General features: G+C 38.6%; 1 protein-coding gene across 1 annotated transcript in view; it reads left to right on the top strand.

Annotated features, from left to right (window-relative positions):
- The window catches only part of itfg1 (integrin alpha FG-GAP repeat containing 1), a 159,016-nt gene that overhangs the window by 26,536 nt on the left and 109,830 nt on the right, over positions 1-22,650 (top strand). Inside the window, exons 8-9 of the mRNA XM_023953696.1 lie at positions 2,976-3,054; positions 12,929-13,023. Coding sequence (XP_023809464.1) covers positions 2,976-3,054; positions 12,929-13,023 — 174 coding nt within the window. The remainder of the gene's footprint in view (positions 1-2,975; positions 3,055-12,928; positions 13,024-22,650) is intronic.

The following is a 22,650-nucleotide window of genomic DNA, read 5'->3' as shown; positions in this document are numbered from 1 at the left end:
GCGCTCCCCTTAAAATGTGGCCGCTCCTCTCTACGGCCCTCCACGGGTCTACAACCCAAAAACCATCAGGTGCATGTGACCAAGGCCCAACATACTGAGAGATTGGTAGAGTTTTGGTAGAATCTACAATAACTCACAACAGTTGATGGACTTTGCTTGTTTTTCTTGAATGCACGTCTACCTCAGCATTACAGGGACTTCTTACACAGACAAACAAGTCCTTACATATACACTCACTTTAATACATTAAAAACCTGTGCCTAAAAAAAAAAGCATTCCTAACATACTTGTAGAAATCCATGCAAACCCAGACGACTATGTCATTTCCCAGCAAGCACACAGCATTAGAGCCCTGTTAATGCCACTGCGCTCCTTGGTTCAGTGCGGCTTCATCTATCGGTCACAGGCCAACACACTCCTCTTTCTCCAGCACTCTCTTTTAATTAGTTTTCTCTGTTTTTCTTGTAGCCTTAGTCTGTTCCCATCCCCGGCTATTCTTCTGTTTTCCTGCGATTACACGAGAAAGCATTCAGAGAAAGAATATCAAGCCGCAGAGCTGAGTAAAAGTCCCTTCTGATAGCTGAACTGATCATTTGGATCTTGTGTCAACATGCAATTTTTTCAGCAGCTTTTACTATCTCTACAAATCTGAATAATCAAACTGATTTTTTTTTTGTATAAAATACAGAATGAAATTGGGATAAAGAAAGTTTTCTGTCATTTCAAATAGAATGAAATCGGACAATAAATAAAGAATCTGATATTTTTTCAGGCTGATTTTGTCATGGATACATCCAAATGTCACTTTCCTCATCAGGCACAAAATTCAAAGATACTATCAGTTCATATTAGTTTATAATAGAGACAGTATTAACACATATTTAGTCTATTTATATTCTCTTTATTTCAGTATTTATGTCTCTGCAGTATCTCTAAATATATGCATATGTTCAGAGAGTTGTGAGATTAGGGTGACGGTTAGAGTATTAATCTGATCGTTTTCACGCATCAGTCAGCTGTTCTTAATCACAAAACGTTTAATCGGGACGCTCTGTAATCACTCTGCCACCATCAGACGGTCAGAGGTCAAGCTGGGATAGGATCCACAGTCTCTGCTGTTCAATGTTGAGCACCAGTTCATTTACGAAGAGCTAAATGCACGCTTTAGTTGGAAAATACCATCTATCTCATAAAGTCAGCAGTTGATTTCATTTTGTATTTATATATGTATATCCATGTATGTATGTGTACATATATATATATATAAATATGCATATATACACACAAAAAAAAACAATTTCCAATTTTAAAAACCAAGAGCAAGACACAAAAACAAAAAAAAATACAAAACTTATTAAAAAAGACAACCAGGTTTTTCACACACTGAAACTTTTTAGTTCAGATAAAACAATTTCTCTCTTGTCCTCGAACTGATCACTAAAACCTCTGTTTGTCCTGGTTGAGCTATAAGAAATTCTCTGCCATCCATGACATTATGTCCAAAATCCAAAGGTATGTTGAGGGTTGTTATTCTGGTCTTTGACGTGTAAACTTATTTACATTTTCCATTTACAATTATCGGATTGTTTAGTTTGAAGAAGGAGCCCTGGCAGCCCCAAGATTAATTAAAATGTACATGTTTGGCCTGCCTGTGTCTCATTAAGTGAATAAATGAGTCATGCTGAGACATGAGACCATGCCAGCTCAATGAAAAAATCAAGGAATGTTCTGTATACTACTGTGTGAAATCTTTTGATACAAAATGATTATTAGTCATTTTCCTAAAGGTGTAATAATAAAGAAAATATTCTTTTCAATAATTTAACATTTCCAGTTTGTAGATGGTATTGGAAGTACTGCTTGTTATTCTGTTTCTGCTTTCAAAATTTTGTTTTTTTGTATTTTTCTTCCAAAGATGAATACATTTCTGTTTGTTTTTCCAGTCCTCCTATCTCTGTGTTCTTTGATATTTACGGGTACATTAGCTGATGAAGCAGCTGATGAGTCTGTAACCAGTTTTTTTATACCGCCTGTTCTGCGTCTGGAGTGATGTTTGTCATCTTGGCTGTTGCATTTCATGGCAGCTAAAGGAAATCTAATTACAAGTACAAGAAGAGATCATTAAGTAGTTAATCTATTCACAGGAAATCCGTGAAACACGTCTAATGTGTTTTGCACTGATGAAGATCACCTGTGCTCTGGAAAATAACAATTGTCATTCTTTGATTGATTGTGAACATTATGTGCGGACAAAAACAATTCCTTTCCTAATTAACTGAAATTAACAAAGAGTCACTCATTGGAGCTGTTTAATGGATCAGTAGAAGATGCAGTTTCACCAGTCGTATAGACTGCAGATCACGGTGATTAACTTCAGTTAAATAACCATTTAAACATCTTCAACAACTAGAACTTTAAAACAGATGCTAGACTTATGATATTGCATGATGGTATTGTGTTCAAAAATGCACAAGACACTATTCTGTGTAATTATATGTTTGTCAAAGACGAAATATCATTTCGTTGTAAGATTTTTATGTCAATCATATGGTTTATACACCATCATTTATTTTTGCGTTGGTTCAAAAAGCTGATTAATTTTTAACAGCTTTTTTCTTCTTGTCTAAAAAAAATGCAAAATACATGCCAGCATAAAAACATTCGGGCTTGACAGAATTTGTCATTTGTCTCAAAATGTGTAGATTTTTGCAGCCTCTGACACTTAATGCATGCACTCATTTTTGTACACAAGGAAAATCCTTTTTACATGCATGTAACACAGCTACAGTGTGCTGGTCACTGTACCTCAGATCCATCTTGTGCTTGGTAGAGCGGATCTGTCACTACGACACTACACTTAAGCCACAGCCTCTCATTCGTGACACTCGAGGTCACAGCCATGCATTGTCAGTATGTTTGGCTTTTTAAAGCTGATAAATACTTTAACTATTCTCTTTTTTTTGTCCAACTATCAGGATGGGAACTTTACGAAGACTGGAGTCATGTCCAAGTCAGACATCAAGATTGTGGGACAGTCCTCCTTTTTGGATTTTGGTGAGAAAAATGATGCATTTGGTAGATTGTAATCATTAAGAATGTATACAGGAAAACGTAGTCTGAGCATGCTCAGAGATGTAGTAGTTAGTGTGCTGGTTTCTACTCTGTCCTGTTCTGTAGTTTTGTCTCCATGTGCATGTGTGGCAGATCCATTCCCTTCTTAGCCCTTTAAGCTCTTTTGCATTTGAAGCTGTCTAGCTTCAAAGCATTCCAAATAGGGCTGTCTGGTCTTTTTGACTTAGACAGTTTGACTGCAGCCCTCTCATCACATAACTTTCTGCCCCAATACAGACAAAAACCATAAATATTCACCCCGTTCCCACCAGGCTCCTCTAACACACAGTGACAGGCACACAGTGCACACAGCACACTCCCAATCCCGCATCCAGCCAGATTTGTGAGAGCATCTTATCCCATTAAATTGTCTTGGACAGTGAAATTCATTGTTCAGTGCAGCTTTACATTTTATCCTCAACAAATCTCTGCCGGTTTTTAAATCTCCAGGCTGCAGTGTGTGATCCACAAAGTGGCCCCTGGTCATCCTGTCAGAGCTGCCAGAGGTGAAGGAGAATGTGGCTAACACAAACTCTTAGAGGCTAACTAAAGCAGAGAGAGGATGTGATCTGAGAACGTCACAGAACTGGCAGAAGGGCCTCGTTTCAAAGACTGGGTTAGGTCAGGTTCAGTCTTAACTCAACAATGTTTATATTATAGCATCAGTTTATCACCAATTCATCAAAGAAAAGAATCAAATCATCCTAAATTCTTATTTTCAGTTTATGGAATGTAACTGGATTTTTATAAACTAAAATAGAAATTAAGCCAAACTTACACAATTTCCTACACAGGACACGCAGAGTGCATGAGCGTTATGCAAACACGGAGAAACCTTTAGCAAAACCTTACTCAGTGAAGTGATCAAAAGCCTCAATCAAATTATTTCAGGAGAACTAAAATCCGTAAAGGCAGAGAATAGCAGTAAGGTGTTCTGTCAGAAAGTCGTGGAAGTTTTAGATGTTGAGGAGGAGGCTTTAAACCAGTTTTTTGTGGTTCAGATAGTTCCCTTTTTTGGCAAGTGTGAAAGCTCAGACAAAAGATATGAACTCTGGTCCCCCTACAGGAAGGGTCTCGGTTTATTTCCAGTGACATGAGCAATTGTACGCTCCATTTTAATGACGTCCCTTAAGGTGACAATACGAGCTTCAAAGGAGCTGCAAGACACACCTCCGCTCCCCTCTACGACCCTCCACTGGCCCTGACTACCCACACCGGTCATCCCCACATACTAGTATAGGACTAAGACTTAAACCTTAGTCACAACTGCCCCTTATGGGTGGATACGAGCTGCTGTAGGTGAAAAATTGGCAAATTTGTACTGAGGACAGAGGTGACCTGCGGGAAATTTTAAGGTAATTGAATACCCGGTTAGCCCGTAAGGTGAAAATGTTTGTGCACATTATTTTATTTTATTTTTATATAAAATAAATTTATATAAAAATATGTTGTGAGTGACAGGTTGTGGCGAACACTTAAACAACACATAAAGGGGAAGTAGGAGAGACAAAGGCGTGTTTTACAGATTTGTCCTTTTTTCTATACCCCCCACATACTGCACACTAAGTAGGGAGCTCATCAGGGGTGTTTAATGATAATATTATTTATAATAATAATAATAAACTTTATTTATAAAGCCCTTCAATTGTCCACACAGACCCGAAGTGCTGTACAGACAGATACGAAAAACATATGAAGACATGGATAAAATAGATTAAAAGGGATCAAAGAAATCCTCATAAAGTTACATTGTTAAAACAAAAAATATCACATATATTTCATAAAAAAGAATAAATTAAAATGTCATGAAATAAAAATCAAAGTTAAAAAGTGGGTTTTTAGAGAGAACTTAAAACAGACAATGACGTAGACTCTTTAACATGGCTAGTGATCCGTAGTGATCCGTTGCACCCCTAATTGGTTCCAAACATAAATGAAACTTTTTAAAATTATATTGAATTCTTTTGTGATCTGTGATATTTTTAGAAGCATGCCTTGCAGGGGCTTTAAGTGGTCCTCGCGGGCGACCATGCGCCTGCAGGCACTGCGTTGGTGACCCCTGGACAGTACAACTGGATTTAGTTGGAAACCACCAGCTGGTTAAAAAACAGCCAAAATATTTCTTACAGTAGCAATAAAGTATTATCATTACTACACCATGAATTCCTGTGTGCACTTCTGGTCTTTTTCAAACCCAAAGACTCCACTTCTGGTTGTGTTCCTTTCAGTTGGTTTCAAAAGACATTTTTCAAACAGATTTCTAAAGCCCATCACACTAAGTAACTTGAGTAAGTTAATCAGATTACTATCTTAACCACTTGTGTTGGAAAAACATTTCATTGTATTTTGCAGTTTCTTTGACTTTTGTCCTTTACGTTGGCTGATGATTACAGTAATAGGTTTTAGGTTTACACAGCTAATATAAGAATGAAAAATACCACATTTTTTGTCCATCAGTTGATTTTTTTCCTTTCAGGTAACATATCAATAGGTCATAAAAATGAACTAAATGAAACATTCTTTCAGTTGCTGACACGGGTTATATTTAACACCCTTTCATCCTTTGCTGGTGTGTAGCTCTTTTGGTTTGTTGTTTCCTTCTAACATCAAAACTGTTTATTTCTGTCTGTGTGACCTGATCTCTCAGTTTGTGCTCTGCGCTGTGTGAGCTTCACTGCATTTTTAATTAAATCTGGGCTTTTGTGTTGCATGTGCGCACGAGCGCGCCCACAAACGTATTGATGCTGATAAACACATCCGTATTGGCAAGATTAATCTTTTAATCTCATTGCGGCTCAGGGTGTCCATCAAATATGTAGTGAGCAAACTTCCCCCTCCTAAATTGGCAGTAGGCTCTGTGCCTGAAGGACCTGCGTGGTGTTTTGTTTGCGTCTTAATGCCGTGAGGTCATTTTTGTCTAAGCATCCTTCTTTTTATCTCTTGGTCAAAGAAAATCCTTTTTTTTTTAATAGCGTTTTGAATGACGGCTTATCTTTTGAAACTTTTTGATTTCTTTAATCTTTTTTTTCCATCCTTTTGTGGCTTAGAAACCTCGCATGGTGATATTGTCCTCGTTAGATGAGAGGCGTGGAGCTTTTAGGAGAACGTCACGCATCTAATAATCCCTTAAGAGAGCGCCGCCTTGGAAGATCTAATGTCTATTTTTTTTTTTTATCTTTGCTGCCTGTGCTTAAGTCAACCCCTCCTCTGCTGTCACATTCTATCCTTATTTCTCTTGATCAACTGTACATCTCCCTTCTAGTTGTCTGCTGGCTTTTCATGGTTGCCCCCACCCCCCCACCCCTCAATCTAAAAAAAGCCTGGAGTGTCACTGGATCTACAGTTTTAACAACATAGTTGGAAAATCTTTGTTTTGGTTGTTATCTGTTCTTGTGTACTTAAGTTTTCTATTCGATTTGAAATGACGATGTGACAGCTGATTCGTGGGGTGGTTGAAGCTAATCCTCCCCGGAGAGGAAGAGGTTCCAGTCCTTTCCAAGTGGTTGTATGTTAGAACTCACTCTGTGCGTAGAGTCCACGCGTGAATACTTTTTTGCCCCACTGTAAGTGTCTGTAGGACACGCCCATAGAATGCCCACTCAAACTATGCACTGATTGTCTAATTTCCTCATTTCTAACTGCCAGGCTGCATGCAAGAAACCCGCAAGGAGTTCACACTAATCACGTAAACAGCACTAACGGGCTTCTTGGACAAATTGCAGGATTTGGTGGGAGGGGGCTGGTGTTAAAAAACAAAAATCTGGCAGGCCCGCGTCTCACCTACTTCACCCATACTTACCCCATGTCTTTCACACCATGCCTGTAGAATAAAGAGACAGCTCCTATTTAGAAGTTCTAAGTGTTTATACTTCAGAGCCATCAAGTCATGGCATCACTCGTATCCACAATCGCACGGCTAGTTCATACTAACGTTGGCCGGTTTTCCTTGCGACTGTCTGCAATAAGTGCAATGAACTTTTGAGTTGCGTTCCAGTAACACAGTTGTCTCCAGAGTTTATTTTTAACTTGAAGGACATTCTCGTCCACCAAACAGAAGTAGGCAATACAGAGGAGGGAAAAAAATTGAAATCATTTTTTTTTAAACGAGTGAATTTCAAGATATATCCTTCCAGTAACTTACTCTATTTTCTATCTACTTGTCAGTTCTTTGTCTCTCCCTCTGTGTCTGTGTGACCGTAGGTCTTTCCTAACTTCTTCATTAAATTTTCCTCATCTTCAGTGTTAAAAAGATATATTTTTGGACAGAATTGCTCGGCGATAGCGTACTCTAATCAGCCGAAATAAATTAAGGTTGAGTGCAGCAATTTTAACGCGATTGCATAGCAGGCCTAATATTTCATCATCTGTAACATTTGTGTAACATTTCCCAGCAATCGCGAAAAATTCCGCTTCTATGGTCTTAAGACCAATGTGATTCAAGCGATTTAAAAAACACTTTGGACCGCCACCCAAAACACACCGCGCCAGCTCTTTGGGATCTTTCTTGGAAGTGGTAGGCCTACAGTTGTCTGATTATAATAATTTACTCTATAATTTAGAAAAAAAACTCCCAAATGCCCTCTACATAGCAACTGGCACTTCCTTTCTCCTTAGTCTTTTCAGACGGATTGACAAACATTTTAAATACTTTTTAATTATTGGTTTTTAGCCAAAGGAACATGTCAAAAAAGCAAAGGTCTTGTGCATTCAGAAAAATTTAAATGGAGGTAAAAAGTCATTTCATTTAGTAATTACATTTAAAAGAACTTTTAGCGTTGTATGTAATTGATCCTTGACTCAGCTGACGACAAATAAATACGCTTAGATTTGTTCATTTGTAAATGTCTTCCCTTTTGTCTTCACTCACATTTACTTTTATAATCCACATCTATATTGTCCAGTGAACTAAATGACGTTTTTTTTTTCTCTTGCTCTAATAATACCCTGAAGCGTTTTTATCCCTGTATGTGGCCATTTTAGCATATTTTGAGCTTCTCTCCCAGCTTCCCACAGAGCTAATTAAAGCCCACACACTAAAAACGAAGCATGGATAAAGAGATGGGGAAAGAGAGTTAAAGCAACGTAAATCACAGGTTGAGGGACAGTAAATGGCACATTTCAAAGGTGACATCGAGTAACATAAAAAGAGAAGATAAAATCAAGAAACACCAAAGCAAAAGATCTGAAGAGGGATGAAAAGAAGATGACAAAAAGGATGAGAAAAAGGAGCAAAAACAAAAGAGCGGCGAGTGGTACTGCATCCCTGTGGGATCTGAAGTGGGAATTATTTCCATCGCATAGAGTATCCTCCTGGTCTTACCCATACCTTTCTCTCTTTGTCTTCCTCTACTCTTTGTCTTTACAAAATGCTGCACATTGTTTTCGGAAAACGTATAGATCTCAGATAGTTAAAAATATTAAAATTAAAGCAAAACATAAAAACTGTACTGTCCAGAGTTCAGCTTTGCTATGCCTTAGTCACGACAACTATCCTTACGAGCGGATACTGATTGTCTGCGGGTGAAAATGGTCAAACCTTTACGGGTCACAAATGCGGCCCGCATAAAATATCCAGGTCGAAAACAGCTGGAAACAGATTCCAAATGTTCATGCATGTTTTTTTCTACAGTCATGCTGCCATACTTAAACAACGTGCAAGGGGGAAGTACAGTGGTGGACAAAATTGTTGGTACCCCTCAGTTAAAGAAAGAAAGTCCACAAGCCCCACTGAAATGACTTGAAACTTTCAAAAGTAACAAAAAATTAATATTTATTGAAAATTAAATAATCAAAATCAGTCATTGCTTTTGAGTTGTTGATTAACAGAATTATTTAAAAAAACAAACTAATGAACTAATGATCATTTGTCCACCACTGTAGGTGAGACGAAGGCAGGTTGTACAGATTTTTCTTTTTTTAACTCTCAAAACCAGTCCGTCAGTACTATTCAAGTGAACAGTGCGCACTTCCGGCGTGCAGGAAATCCGACAATCGGAGCGGGGTTTATGTGGGCATCCAACTGGCGTCCTACGGGCACTTGCGTATCACCTGAACACCCCATACGAGCTGCATTTATTTACAGTCATTAAGAAGCCAGTGCTGGCACCTTACTCAGGATCGCACAACAGCATCATTCATATATCACCCCTCCACATGCCGGGACAACCCAAAAGTCTGCACCACTGTACGGTTACAGGTGCATGTGACTAAGACATGGGTGATAATACCTTTTGTGTGTGTTTTTTTACTTACCTTTATTTTAGAAGTCACCTTAAAAGCCACAGCTGCTTCATATAAATCCTTTTTTCAATGAACTTGTGGCTAGTTTTCAATGTCTAAAAAGCTGCTTAGAAAATCATGATGTGTGAAACTTTCATATTTTATACTACACAGTGTTTATTTTCTTTGTGATTAAAACCTGATTTTTTTTTTTTACATTAGAGCTGATAGGTGTTATTTCTGCCAGAATCCCGGCTTCAGTTGTAGCTATTTATTTTAAAGTTGCATCTTCTTTTCTTTTTTTGTCTAACATCTGATGGGACCATTCCAAGAGCAGGAAATCTAAGCATTCTTTGAAAACCAAAACAAACCCAAAAAAATTCTGAGTGAACTTTTTCAGCCAATCAGAGCGCGACTGCTCTTAACGCACAGATTGAGTTCTGAAGCAAGCCCTTGAGCAGGACATGTTTGTATCCATAATTAAATGGAAGTTTTCTCTGGAAACAGACTTTTCTCTCCACAAATGCAGGAAGGCTGATGTTGACGCACGCTCGCACCGCCGCATGTTTTCAGGACGCTCATGAAATTCTGAGGGAATGTCTCTGCACCCACATTTGTGCGCTTGCTACCTGCAGTTGTGTTTTCAGCACTACACACCTAATAGATGCGCAGCATATGCCAGACAAAACACCACCATCTGCCTTGTCACTGAGGTAATTGCATTTTTCAAAGTGACAGTGGTGGATGCATAATTCATCATTAGGTAAAGCACAGTGAAGTCCCACAACCAAGCGTGTCATCTTACATCAGTGCAGGTGGAATGCAGCACGGCTTCGCTGCCATCTGAAGCTCGCTGTGATTGGCTGGTTTTTAAGACAGCGAGATGGGAGTGTGTTTCAAAGTGTTACGTAAAATCGAAAAGGGTGTCTTCATGCTGTGCATGTCTATCTGTGTGTGTTTGCATGCTCACAGGTGATGCGGCGTGTTAACAGCCTAACCCTTCTCTGCTCTCCCCTCGGGCCCCCTTTCTCTGCTCGTCTTATTGTATCATGTTAATTCAGCCGCTCTTCTGTCTGCTTCCCTCTCTGCTCAAACACAGCTCACAGTTTTTTTTTAACCTGCATTTCTGTCTTTTTTCTTTCATGTGATTTTTACAATCTGTACGCTCCTGTCTCGGTAACTAAACTGCTTTCTTACTTTGCTTTTCTTAGTTTTCTCTCTACAACAGGTGCAAAATAAAAACTTGCTTTAGCCCTGGAGAACCTTCAGGGGTCAGATTTGACAGCAGTTATTTTAATTCTTCATTATTGTTTTATTTGCTTGGCTGCTGTTAGAAGTCCAGAGGACGCATATTCACTTTTGACAAAATATGCAATCATATAGAAATTAAAAATGTTTTCATGAATGATGAAAACATTGTTTAGATTTTTCGTTTGTTTGTTCGTTTATCTTTTTTTTTTGTCCGGACTCCTTTATTTTCACTGTTCCTGTTTTTCCTTTCCCTCTCTTTTTGTCTTTAACATTGTTTCTGGCTCTCGTCCTTTTTTCCTCTTTGTTTGTGCCTCCTCACTCCTCCCCACCTCCTCCATCTCACTCCATCGCTGCAACTTCCCTCCATGACTCTCTCAGGCAATATCTATCGCGGCATGCATTGTCAGCGGGAGAGAGCGACGGAAGGAAGGGGGGAGGGAGAATGAGAGAAAAGATAGAGGGGAGGGGAGGAGGCACAGCGAACGGCGACAAATCTGAAGGGAGTAAAGTGAAGAAAAGTGAAAATGAAAGGCAGGAAGACGAGCCGAAACAGATGATCTTCAAGGGCAACAGCAGAATCACAGAGGCGGGTCCTGAGTGTTATTAACCATATTGGAAGCTTTATAAACAGAAGAACGAGGAGAGAAACGTGACTGTCCTTCTAAAGAATTCTGTTCATGTGTACATCGTTTCTCAGCATTCCTCTTCACTCACATCAAATTAAATAGATATGTATTGTATTTTAAAGAAAATGGATGCAATGCCGTTCTTATTGAGGGGGACTACGGAATACAGCTTTGATTTCAGAGCTTTGAAGTCAAAGTATCTGCAGTTAGAAAGTAACTTTTTACTAAAAATGAAATCGTAGTAACAGTGAAGTCACACTGGACGAGTTTCCAGCATAGAATGCCATCCTACCATAATTGTAAATATTTAAGCTGAAGTGAATGAGTAAGTCCTCAGCACTCATGCAATACAAAAAAAGGTAGAGATTTATATTAATTCCTGGCTGAAGGATTTGATAAAGTATGTTGAAAAAAAATCTCTTTGAAAAGCTACACTCTCTTTATTGTTCTTCATTCATATTTTCAAAATAAAGGTATTGAAAAGAGAAATAATATGTAGGAGCCAAACTGTAGATATATTGTTTGTCCTGCAGGTGTTGCTTTTATGGGAAGGTGCAATCTGTAGTTAAAAGATGTTTGTTTTAATTTGCAACAATGGGAAAAACTGAGAATTTTTTTGAACTCAGTTTAATCCGTGAAACACCTCAACCATTACAGGACATCAGGTCAACACCACCACAATACATGTTGGACTGAGCTAGTACACACATTGGTCAATTTAATCTGTAGTGTTTTTTTCTCGGAAAAACCTTAACTTGATCTAAATGGTTCATCTTACTAAAGGATAATTAAAGCAATACAATTTAATGATTTATACATGAGCAAATATTTACTGAAACCTTTAATTGCAATCCCAAAAATGTGTTTCCATCCTCTGATCCCAAAGCATCTTAAACTTTTAACTCTTAAACTCCCTTTGAAAAACTGACCTGAAAATATACCAATTTAAATAATTAAAATGTTCATAACTCTTATCAAAAGATGGTAAGTTTTTGTGGAAGACAAAAAAGCAGTTAACCTCTTCTTCTTTATTAAAAATCATAAGTTCTACTGAATGGACAGCTCACATACTAGTACATAGTACTAGTACATAGTACTCTCATGGTGCTTTTTTTTATAGAAAAATGTATACCCCTTTGGGTTCTTACAGAAATGACTGCATGTTCAGATAATCCTAATCCAAGTTGACAAATTTTCTTCCTTTCCTACTTCATTTTACTGAAAACCAGTGGTCCATAACTGACTGAGTAGTGAAAAACGATTCATCACACGGGGAATTGTTTTCTATTTTAATAGTGCTCCATTGACGTTTTGTGCGTTTGATGAACTGCTGTTTTTGATCTCCGCTTTGGTTTGAATGGATGCTGCTCAAGAAATATTACTGAAAACAATGTAAAAATTATAAGCATTGAAAAAAAAGAGTCACACGAGTGAGTTTAAAGCCATGAAAGACGCTGGTACGGATTGGACTTGTGTTTGTGGAAAACAAGCAGGTGTTCCTCTGATCCGACACATGCACGGAGAGAGAAAAAAAAAAGAAGATGAGATTTCTTTGTTGCTAGAAATGGTGCTGCACTCAAAGCCAACTCCAGAAACAAGTCTGAGAAGCTGAGATGGAGTGGAAATATTAAAATAGAACAGTTTGAGAAAACAAAGCTTCTCTCTTCCTTTGGGTTCAACATGGCTGCTTCTTGATCTGATGCGTTGTCTCTCTCTGGCAGATGGTGATGGCTACCAGGACCACCTCCTCCCTGGCTGTTTGGATGAAAGCTGTCAGCAGAGTGCCATCTACCTTTCCAAGTCAGCCTCAAAAGAGGTAATTTTTACACATTGTATTTCAGCTTTATTCTGCTCCAACGTGTGATAGTCTTTGGACTCTGAGCTACTTCTGATATTTGTCTTTTAATTTGGCCTGACTGACAACATCCAAACTTCATTGATTAGTTATCTAATAATCACATTTCTTTGCACTGTCGGGACTTATTATGGCCAGCAGCATTCCTGGACTGCTGGATAAATAACGAAAAAAGGGTCAAGTGGTAACTTGAGCCTTTTTTCGTGGCATGGTAACAAAACAACTAAAGGAATAAATCTACCCAAATCTTGTTTTTGCAAAAAATACATTTTTTCCTTCTGTTTACTGTATACAACATGTTTCCTTGTAAAGTTCCCATGTTATTCTTCTCGCACCAAGGTCCATATTGTATTTCACAATTCTTTCTTCGCGTTTGTGCAAAAATTTCCCCTTCGTAACACACTGATAAATGCACCAAAATTTGTATCCACCTAGCACCCAGTGAAAATTAATTTTGGATATAGGGAAACCCTCCCCCTCCCCCAAAAAAAGGACAACTCTGCGGCAGAAGCCATTGAAATAAAAAAAGGGGCCCAAAAAAAGGTAGCGTTTCCATGTGGCTCGCATTTTTTGTTTTACCGAAACTGTAACTCAAACGGAACAAAATTATATAGCATATGCTATGAACCAATTAAGAATGAGGGTGTGGTTACCCAAAAACCGCAGTTGCCAAGGAAATTCTAAAGTTTACTTTTGCTGATTCTTCTAAAAATTTTCTAAAAATTACATAGACCTGTTTGTCACCCACAGGCGGCCAAGATATGAAATGGTTACTGTGGAGATAAAAGCTAATGAAAATCTGCCATTTAGTGTTTTTTAAATGAATTTGTCACATGCCTCTCTGATTGGGGTGACAGGGGCAAAAGGGGGAGAGTATGGGGCGTGTAGGTTGTAAAGATAAGGGGGGCGCCGCTCACAGCTTTAAATACAAATTCTCTTTTGATAAATAACAGAGACATGATTTCTCTGCTTTCTTTCTGCTCTCTGATTTTGACCTTTGACTCTATAAAATTCTTTTGTCTTTGCTGGACATGAAGGCAAGAAGCTTTGAAGAGATGTTTGTTGAATTCAGTATATATTACAGTAAAAACCCATCTCTCCTGGTATTGTTATGGAAAACACAACAATTAGTCCAGACGGAGGACGAAGGCCCTGTGGCTCCTAACGGGAGCTGCCTGCTTCCAAATGCATTGGTGCAGATCCAGCACGTGTCAGCTAATTCTCAGAGTCCTGCAAGATGTGACAGACGTGCACAGACAGATACTCACACACAATGCGTGTGCACGCTCGCACACTGTTGCTCTGCCTTTCATAATCATGAAACCATCAAAACTGTGTCCTACATTACATCATGTGCGATCTTTCTTTTCCTTACATCTGACAGTTGGCAGGGAGACTCATTTATTCCTGCCAAAAAAATGGCTGCCATTTTTTTTTTCTAGCCCAAAATACAAATTTTTCCTGGCTTATCTGCATGTCGAGCTCCCCACCTCCCCACACGTGCACACAGAAAACACACATGCAGAGATGTGCTCTCTCCGTGGACATGCCTTCTGTTGTTTTCCTGTCAACAACATAAACAAATGAATGAAAGAAGAAGTGAAAGGATGGCTGAAGAAAAAGGATGGGAGGCAGACTTATCAGCACTGATGGATGCAGTAAACACATCTTGTGTTCTTTGTTGTTGTGTGTCTGACAGATAGTCATTACCGTCTAAGGAAGACAGGCAAATAAGGAAGTGTGGGTGGAACAAGGGGGAGACGTTTTCTTCTTTATGCTGCCACGTTTGTGTGCAAACGTTTTAGCACCCAGAGGGATTTCAACTATTTTTCTCTATTCTAAGTTGAAAGGATCACTTGCAAATTCCGCAGCAAAAAGACTTGTTATAAAATATGCCCTCTTTGTATACTTGGTGTTTTTGAGAGTTTTAGCTGTTTAAAACAATACTTGTTGCATTTGTTTTTGGTGCTCTTTCATTGCTTCCAGTCGTTTAGCTCCTTAAAAACACTAATTTGTACCTGACAACTTAAACTGCAGGTCAAGAGCTCTGTTCATAAATGTATCGACACTTCAGATCTTTTACCAGCTCTTAACTGCAGGGCCCTCAGTACGCCCTTAGAAAAAATGTGCTTGAACATTTTGGCTCTGTAGGCGAATCAAACGGTATACGACCTTCATGTGTCCTGTGGGCCACCTGCGAGCCCTTGACAGGTTTGCCCATTTTTCACCCGCAGATGACCCCTATCTAGCCGTAAGGATGGTTGTAAAGATAAATGGCGGATACGGTCTACCTTACTTGAAGTCCCAAAGCGTTTAGGAGTCACTGTACCATTCTCATAAACACACACATTCTGTGTCTGTCAAAGGACACTTGGACACATGGGCGAGCATGGCGATCTTCTGAACTGAGGTTGACCACTGCACCACAGCTGCACCTGTCAATCATTGTAAACGTTTGTTTTTTTTAGCTACTCCATTTACAATTTAAACTTGTCACCAATTTAGATCTAAAACCCAAGTGCATCTGAACTATTGTCAGGACAGGGTTATCATGACAACACAAATGTGTTTGTGAAACTTGCCCACCATCGTTTTTGGGATTCATGCACCTTCTGCTGCCTAGATTGATAAAAAAAATGTGAATGGACTATGAATGGATCCTAAAACATCAGGAAACGCCTCGTGTGTTTTGTGAGAGTGTTGGGATAATAAGAAAAATAAATCAGAAGTCAGAATGAAACAGGATGTAGAATTTATAGAGATAAAATAAAGAAAAGTAGCTGAAGAGAGAAGGGAGCGAACATAGCCTTTGTCTCTATATTATCACTTTGACTCAACCATCCAATCAGGGGAGAGCAGCATGGAGAAAGGTGGAATAGCCTGAGAAAATTGAGTTTTACATGTACAGGCTGAGGCATGATGAGCTGCTTGTGGGTGTGCATGGAAATCCTGCTGAGAAAAAGCTGGTGTGTGTGTGTGAACATTGTTTTTCTTCCAAAAAAGCTCTTCATTCATTTGCTGCTCTGCAGCAACGTCAGGTATTCAGCTGACAGTTCTGAGATGTCTGCAGAAGCTTTTCTGGCGTCTGCTTCCTCATCCATGTTGGCACAAACTGACCACATATGCTACACGCATCCTTCATTGGATTTGTTTTGTTCTTTGGGTCTCAAACACTCTTGCTGTAACTCCTAATGCATACCAGGACCATTTCAAACTACAGTTCAGACCTCTATGTTTTTTAGCTCAACTCAGGAATTAACCTTTTAAGTGAAGTTTGCTAGACAGTACGATAAACTTTTAAAAATACAAAGCAGCTGGCGAATAAAACTGTAATCACATCACTTCCTTTGAATGTTTACTTGGAACAATCCACTGGAATAAACTTTAGCTTACATGCAAACAAATTGTAAATAAGCTAAATATGTTAAAGTCCCTCTCCGATAATCTTTTGAGCTCTTTTATAAGCGTTTCCAGTGGTCTTTTTATTATGATCATGCCGCTTTTAGACAAAATAAAAAAAAACTTGTGTCAGGGGCAGTTGTACATCAGAAATTAGTCTCTGAGTTGTAGGTGGGACTTTTGGCGCTGAGCGCCCCGGGCCCCTTCACCTCCCCTTCACCTCCCCTTGACTTTTCTGTTTATGTGCTCTCCCACTATCTTACAGACCCGCCTACCCCAAACCTAAGATTATCCGTGCAACAAAAATGGCAATATTAGAAATATCCAGCCACACAGTTTTGAGCAAGATGCTGCTCAGACTAGGTTGAAGAAAAAATAAAGATGTACGTGGATCTTGTTGTCTACAAGTGAATGCAGCAGAATGGTGCTGGTAGTCGGCCCGGTATGTTTTTACACCATGAACATGCTTTGTTTCAAACTGCATTTTTTTTCATCAGCTCCTGATTCACAACATTCTGAATAAAGAAATACTCAGAAATGCAATTTTAAGCTTAATATTCTTTACATATGTACTCCATTATCAGAAAAATGCCACAAGAACATGTTATTTTGATTTGTTCCACAAACACAATGAGCTCTTCAAATCAAGTCAAGCGATCGAGTCATTATATTTTCATTTATAGTAAAGTAATGCTGTAGTTTTTCCAAAGATGATGAAAGGAAAATACCATAGGCACAAATAATTTAAACACAAATAGCACTATTAAAAAAAAAGACTTCCACTGCCATTTTACAGTTGACTGACTCTTTTAAACAATTCATATTTAGTAGGCAAAAGAAAACAAATTTCATTAAAATATTAAAATATGTTCAAAATTCATAAATTACCCCCTTAAAGAGAAAATCTGCCACCCAGACGTTGCAAGGACAGCCAGTGTGAGCCAGACAGCCTCCTCCTCATCCTCGCAGTCGTCCGCTGTGTCAGAGGTCAAAAAGGTCACACTAACAGCAGGAAGCAGAATCCTCACCCTGCCCACCTGATAGAAAGACATATGGTCACACTCCATCTCTGGCTCTGATTCCCACTGCTTTTTTTCTAGAGATGAAATACGATCCAGTGTAAGATCACTGCATACTTGTGTTTCCTTATAACTAAAATTCATTTAAGAAAAGTAGACACAATGTGAACAAAGACGCATCATCCATGTTAACTGGAAGGTTCAAACTGGTTAAATAAGGATTTCAGTGAAACAAAATGTCCACATAAAAACCCAACAATGCAAATTACACTTATTTATCTGGGATTTATTAAAGCAAACTAATTATTTTCAAGGCTAGATTCTGTGCAGTTGATTTTGCAACCTTTGCATTAATCCAAACATCTTTTTGCTACATCAATATTAGGACTTTATTTTCTCTATATAAGATTAAGTTAAGTTTATTATTATAAAATGAAGTTATAAATTTAAAGTTACAATTAAAAAAAAAGCCTTGAAGAGTGTAAGTAGAATTTATTCACACATTTCTTTGTTAAAAGGCAAACATCAGTAAATGCTTCCTATGTTTTGTGGGAGTGTTAGGTTAATATTTACAGATGATTTGCAGCCGCAGGACCTGAGCCTCCTGTAGTTACCCAGCAGAACTCCTCTGCATTATTCTAGAGTCATATTTGAGATCATCTGTCTTGCAGATGAAGCTCAGCTAAACTGGGTCACATAGGAGATGATCCCAAACTCAGGAACAAAATGATCAGCCTGAAGCCCACACTGGGCTTTAGGAACAATGAGCATTCAGTTCATTAAAAACAACTGAAATTAAAAGGTGTAGTTCCCATTCACTGTATATGAGAACTAGACTGAGTGAGTGTGACATCACTCATAGAAAATGGCTTATGTCCGCCGGCGACGAAACGAAGTCAATTCAGTTGCCATTTTTTTTTACCATGTTGGAACCTACAGTTGATTGGTCCGAGTTAGTTTGAGTCATCATGTCTTTGGCAAGCATTCTCACCAATCAGGAGTGAGCTTGTTGCAAATCCACTCCCCTACAACTTGAAATTGGGGTTGGGAGAATCTGTCAATTTCTTCAAACGTGAGATGTGAGACCACCTACTTTTATTGAGGCATCTGATTGGCCAGTATAGAACTTGATTAACTGTAGAACAATATATCGTGAAAAAAATTAGGATTATCAAGAACATGTTAAAAAACGTACCAGACCAAGAATGGCAATTCTGAGTAGAAGTCAATGGGATTTTGCCTTTTTGGATCCAGCAGGTACTTCCTGTTTGGACCATAAAGGGTCTCTCAGTCCGGTTCTCATATACAGTCAATGGTTGTAGTTGAAAAGTGGTTCTACAGATTCTTGAGTTACAGGCTGTAGGTTTTTCTTTCAATAAATTGCATCTATACTTAGTTTAGCATTTGTCCTAAAATATTAATATGTCGTTTTGTTGTTTCTGTTTGTACTTCTGCAGTGTGTTTCTCATTACCAGCTTTATGCTTAATTGCCTGATTTATTGTGATAACTTTGCAATGTTTTTATTGCTGCGGGTTTAAACCCATTATCTTTATAAATTCTGTTTTATTTGTGTTACTCTTTTAGATTAGGACAGCCATGTTTTAATATTGATGTTACAGAACTGCCTCACATCTCCACCACCCACTCCCACTGCAGGCTCCCCACATTTTAATTTCTTGGCCTAATGAAGCGGGAGCCCCTTCCGCCACGTTGAATCTACGGGTGTCTGCGAACATGCTGTACCCTTTTTTTCTCTCTCTCTTTAGTAGCTGTCCTTTTTTTGGGTCTGTTTTTTGCCCCCTTTTGATTTTCATCACATTTGGTTAGGTAATGCTCATGCAAATGCACACGTGTTTGCTCGTAGAGCCCCGTGTTATAAGCAGTCTGTTGTCTGTGTTTCCATGCAGGGAGATAAAAAGCCATTTGTATGCAGGATTCTCTGTCACTGCCATTAAAGGTATCACCTCACCCCACAAGTACAAATCCCATCACCGTCTTCATCTTCATTACCCGGGTCGTTGGGATCTCGCCATTATCACATTTACACATTCTGCCAAACATGCTTAAAGACACACTCTCCTGCACACGGCAACACTCAATTTCAGGTTAATATGTTGACCTTTGACCCAGGGAAAGTCAGTAATGAGTAATTTGGAGCTCTCTGTTGGGGTGGGATGACATGAAGAAAACTGATTATTCATATTTAAGAACAATTGTTTGACGTTGTCTTTTCTAAACGAAACGCCAAGGTATCTACAGCCATCGAAAGGGGCTAAAGGCTGTGGAAGGCATTTAGGATTGGTTGCAGCTTAAAAAAGATTGATCACACTGGAGACTTTTAAAAGGTTTCCTCACTTGTTTTGTTTTTTTTATTCATTTTGGCTAAAATTTGGAATAGAAGAATTCATTCAGGAATTATTTTTCATGAGTTAAAAAACCCTAAAATAAAAGTACGAAAACCACACTAATCAGAAAGAAAATCAGTAATAAAATGATCTGTCTATGCATCAAGTCATTTTTCCTTAACAAGAAATATTATAAGAGGTTTTAAAAATTTAGAGGCATGGAGGTTTCACACAAGCATTCAATGAGGGAAAAATACTTCAAAATGAATGTTATACAGCCCAATAAGTATTTTGTTTGCTGATTTTTAGCAAATTAATTGGCTAAAAAACGAATGTAATAAGTGAAAATGATTTATTTTAGAACACAATGTGAACAAAATGAGAATGTGATCTGAGTACAAGTTGGCCCATTTTAAGAAATCCTCATAAAATCTAAAACTAGCACTTTGTCTTAGAACATAAATCAAAGTGTTTGTTTCCATAACAATGGCAAGACATGTCAGTCTAACTTGTCAAAAATTACGTTCTTAAAAATTGAACCAAAGATTACAGCGTAATTAGTTTTTTTTTAGTCTTAAATCAAGTGTTTTTTATCGTCAAGGGGGATTTTGACAAATTTTAATGAAAATTTCTTTATTTCTAGAACATAGCTCTTAATGAGATTAAAAAATCTCGACTGCGAGGATTTTTTGAAAAGCTTGGAAAGGTGTAGAGCAAAGTAAAGTTCAAATGAAAACCTGGTAGGATATCTTAAATGTCTAAACACAAGATTTGAAATCTGAGTTTGCAGTGTAGTGCAGCAGACAAGTGAAAAAATACTTCACTTAGGTATGCAAGCATGAAATTTTCCATATATGTGCTAAAATATCCAGTCTTTTCAAAAATACCGCTGGCCTCACAGATTTCCAAGATGGCGGCCAAAAAATTCAAGATTGCGTCCAGAATTTTTGTTTTTTCTGAAATACCATCAAAACTATTGACTTTAGACCCTATATATAAGTGAAACATGACTATAAATGTGGGCATTGCGGACATTTTGGTACCATTTTTATGGCTGTAGCTATTATGGTTCTCAAGATATGATATGTCAGCATTTTCACAAAATCGCGACAGAGCACGCTTGACTACAAATCGTAGTAATAAAACGTCTTTTACAAAGGTGTGAAAGATCATATATAACATTAAATTAATTTTGTTGTTGAAAAACTTACCAGGTCCTTCTGTTTTCACATTTATCATTGAATTATGACGGTAAGAATAAGTAAAATAAAGGCTTATGCAACCCTGGACTTCGTGCCAGCCATTTCCAGGTATGCATCAAAGTACAAGACAGTTCATCTTGTCTTTGACGTGTACAAACAATCCAGTCTGAAAGCTGAGACTCGGCCCAAACGTGGTCATGGGAGAAAAGGTCACAGGCAACAAAAGTCTTCCATCTTGTTGGAGCAATTTCCTAAATCATAACCAGAACAAAACCGAGTTGTTTGAGTTCCTTGCAAGCAGGGTGGCACAATTGTCGGCAGACAATCCGGTGATTGTCACAACTGGACCTTCTGTTTTGAGCACAAATGAAATTCCCCTTGAAGGACTTGACAAGTGCTCTCACGAGGAAGCTGATAGCCGCATATTTGTGCATGCCAAATATGCAGTCTTACAAGGTAGCAAGACTGTTATGGTTAAAGCAAATGACACAGACATCGTAGTCATTGCAATCAGCACCTTCCCCATTCTCCGAAGCTTGGGTTTGGTAGAGCTGTGGGTGGCATTTGGACAAGGTCAGAACCTGAGATGGATCAGTGTCCATGACCTCTGCCAATTTTTGGGTCAAGAGAAGTCCACAGGCATGTCATTCTTTCATGCTTTCACAGGTTGTGATACTGTGTCTGCGTTCCGTGGCAAGGGCAAAGTAACTGCTTGGCAGACATGGAACATCTACCCAGAAGTATCACCTGTATTCTCAAAGCTCAGTCAATACCCTGTTTGTGTGAATGATGGTGACCTGCAAATCTTGGAGAAGTTTGTCATGATGTATGACAGGTCTAGCTCTGCTGAATCTGTAGATGATGCCAGGCTTGAATTGTTTGCCCGAAAACAAAGGTCGTATGAAGCCATCCCTCCCACCAGTGCAGCTTTGCTCCAACACACAAGGCGTGCTGCATACCAAGCTGGTTGTGTGTGGGGCCAGGCAACCCAGTGCCAGCTAGTGACAGAGGACCCCTCAGAGTGGGGATGGAAGAAGGTTGGTTCAGAATGGCAGATCTTCTGGACAACCAAGGACCCGATCTTCAAGAGCTGCTAACAACTCATGAAATGTGGCTGCACTGGGAAGGCTGGTTGTACTGGTCGATGCAAGTGCTACAATGCTTGCCTCCCATGCACAGCACTGTGCACATGTAAATGTGAATTGTGATTCTACAATCGTTGAGCATATAAAACATCTGTAGATGTGATTCGCTATTGTTTTCGAAGGATAGTCAACAGCTAGCATAACCTCTGCATAAACACAAATTCACAATTGATTTCAGGGCAATTTACTAGCAAAATAACATGCTGTTGGTATGACAATTGATCAAATCATTCTTGTTTAGGCTTACTATCAATATCGTTTATTTTTATATCAGAAAATTACTACTTCTGGAGATGTAACGCACGTCGTTTGTCACACACGTCAATTTTAAAGAATATCAATAGACAGTATCTCGAGAACCAATAGAGCTATAGACCCGATTTATGCATCAAAATGTCCGCAATACCCAACTTTATATTCAGGTTTCACTCATTTATAGGGTCTAAAACAAATAGTTTTAATGATATTCCAAAAAAA

This window comes from Oryzias latipes, chromosome 3 (assembly GCF_002234675.1).
Source record: "Oryzias latipes chromosome 3, ASM223467v1".
Taxonomy (NCBI): Eukaryota; Metazoa; Chordata; class Actinopteri; order Beloniformes; family Adrianichthyidae; genus Oryzias; species Oryzias latipes.
This window is presented reverse-complemented; position numbering and strand designations above follow the sequence as displayed.